General features: G+C 43.9%; 1 protein-coding gene across 1 annotated transcript; it reads right to left on the minus strand.

Moving 5' to 3' along the window:
• Positions 1 to 926, minus strand: VCUG_02708 (uncharacterized protein; the record flags this gene model as incomplete). Its single annotated transcript, XM_008077526.1, has 1 exon — positions 1 to 926. A coding segment is annotated over one exon (926 nt), but the record flags the coding sequence as incomplete, so codon positions are not given.
• Positions 927 to 945: the final 19 nt, after the last annotated feature.

Below are 945 nucleotides of genomic sequence, written 5' to 3' on the forward strand. Positions count from 1 at the left end.
ATCGTGTTTGTCTGTACTAATGGCGTTCGTTCAAAAACGTATAGATTAGATAAATCGCCTCGCAGTCCACCAGTTTCATCTACTGTAGTAGCATCTCGACCAACGTTACCATCCACGTTACCATCCACGTTATCATCCACGTTACCACCAACGTTACCATCAAGTGATGATACCGCATTCCTATACCTCTCTTGTTGTTGGTATACCATTCTAGCAAACGATTGCAGTCTTTGTGCTATGCCTCTGATCATTGAGTTACCATCAAGTGATGATACCGCATTCCTATACCTCTCTTGTTGTTGGTATACCATTCTAGCAAGCGATTGCAGTCCTTGTGCTATGCCTCTGACCATTGAGGTACCGATATTACCATCAGCCATTGGTTGGTCCTGCTGTTGATCGGCATTCATCGGTCTGTAGTTCATGTTTCCATTATACGGTGGCATTTGCTCATGTGCATGAAACCCAGCCATACCTCCCGGTTGATACACATTTGGCGGGTATACTGGTGGTTGTTGGTACGCGTATCCAGTATGCATTGGAATAGGTGGTGGTCCATACGGCATATAATTATAAGTGGTAGGACCAGGAACCGGTAATGGTGGCGGATACTGATAATGATTCTGACCATCGTATCCTAAACCCTCAGAAGCATGAAAATTCACGCGTCCGTCGACAGTCACTGGAAACGCGCTAACATTTTCACGTGCATTAACATGTGGTTGGCCCGTTACATGAAAGTCCACATCAAAATCGACTCGTGATGGTACAACTGGATTTAATCCACCATTGTTGTATAATCGCGCAGTGTTCAGATTATTACCTTGCGACGCATAGTATGGCCCTCCATATTGGTTATAGGCGCAGTTGATATTTGTCATGAGAAGACAGACGCAAATAATAATTTGGTTGGTAGCAAAAGACATGGTTGCTGTTTTCTTTTTA

Source organism: Vavraia culicis (assembly GCF_000192795.1).
Source record: "Vavraia culicis subsp. floridensis unplaced genomic scaffold supercont1.184, whole genome shotgun sequence".
Classification (NCBI taxonomy): domain Eukaryota; kingdom Fungi; phylum Microsporidia; family Pleistophoridae; genus Vavraia; species Vavraia culicis.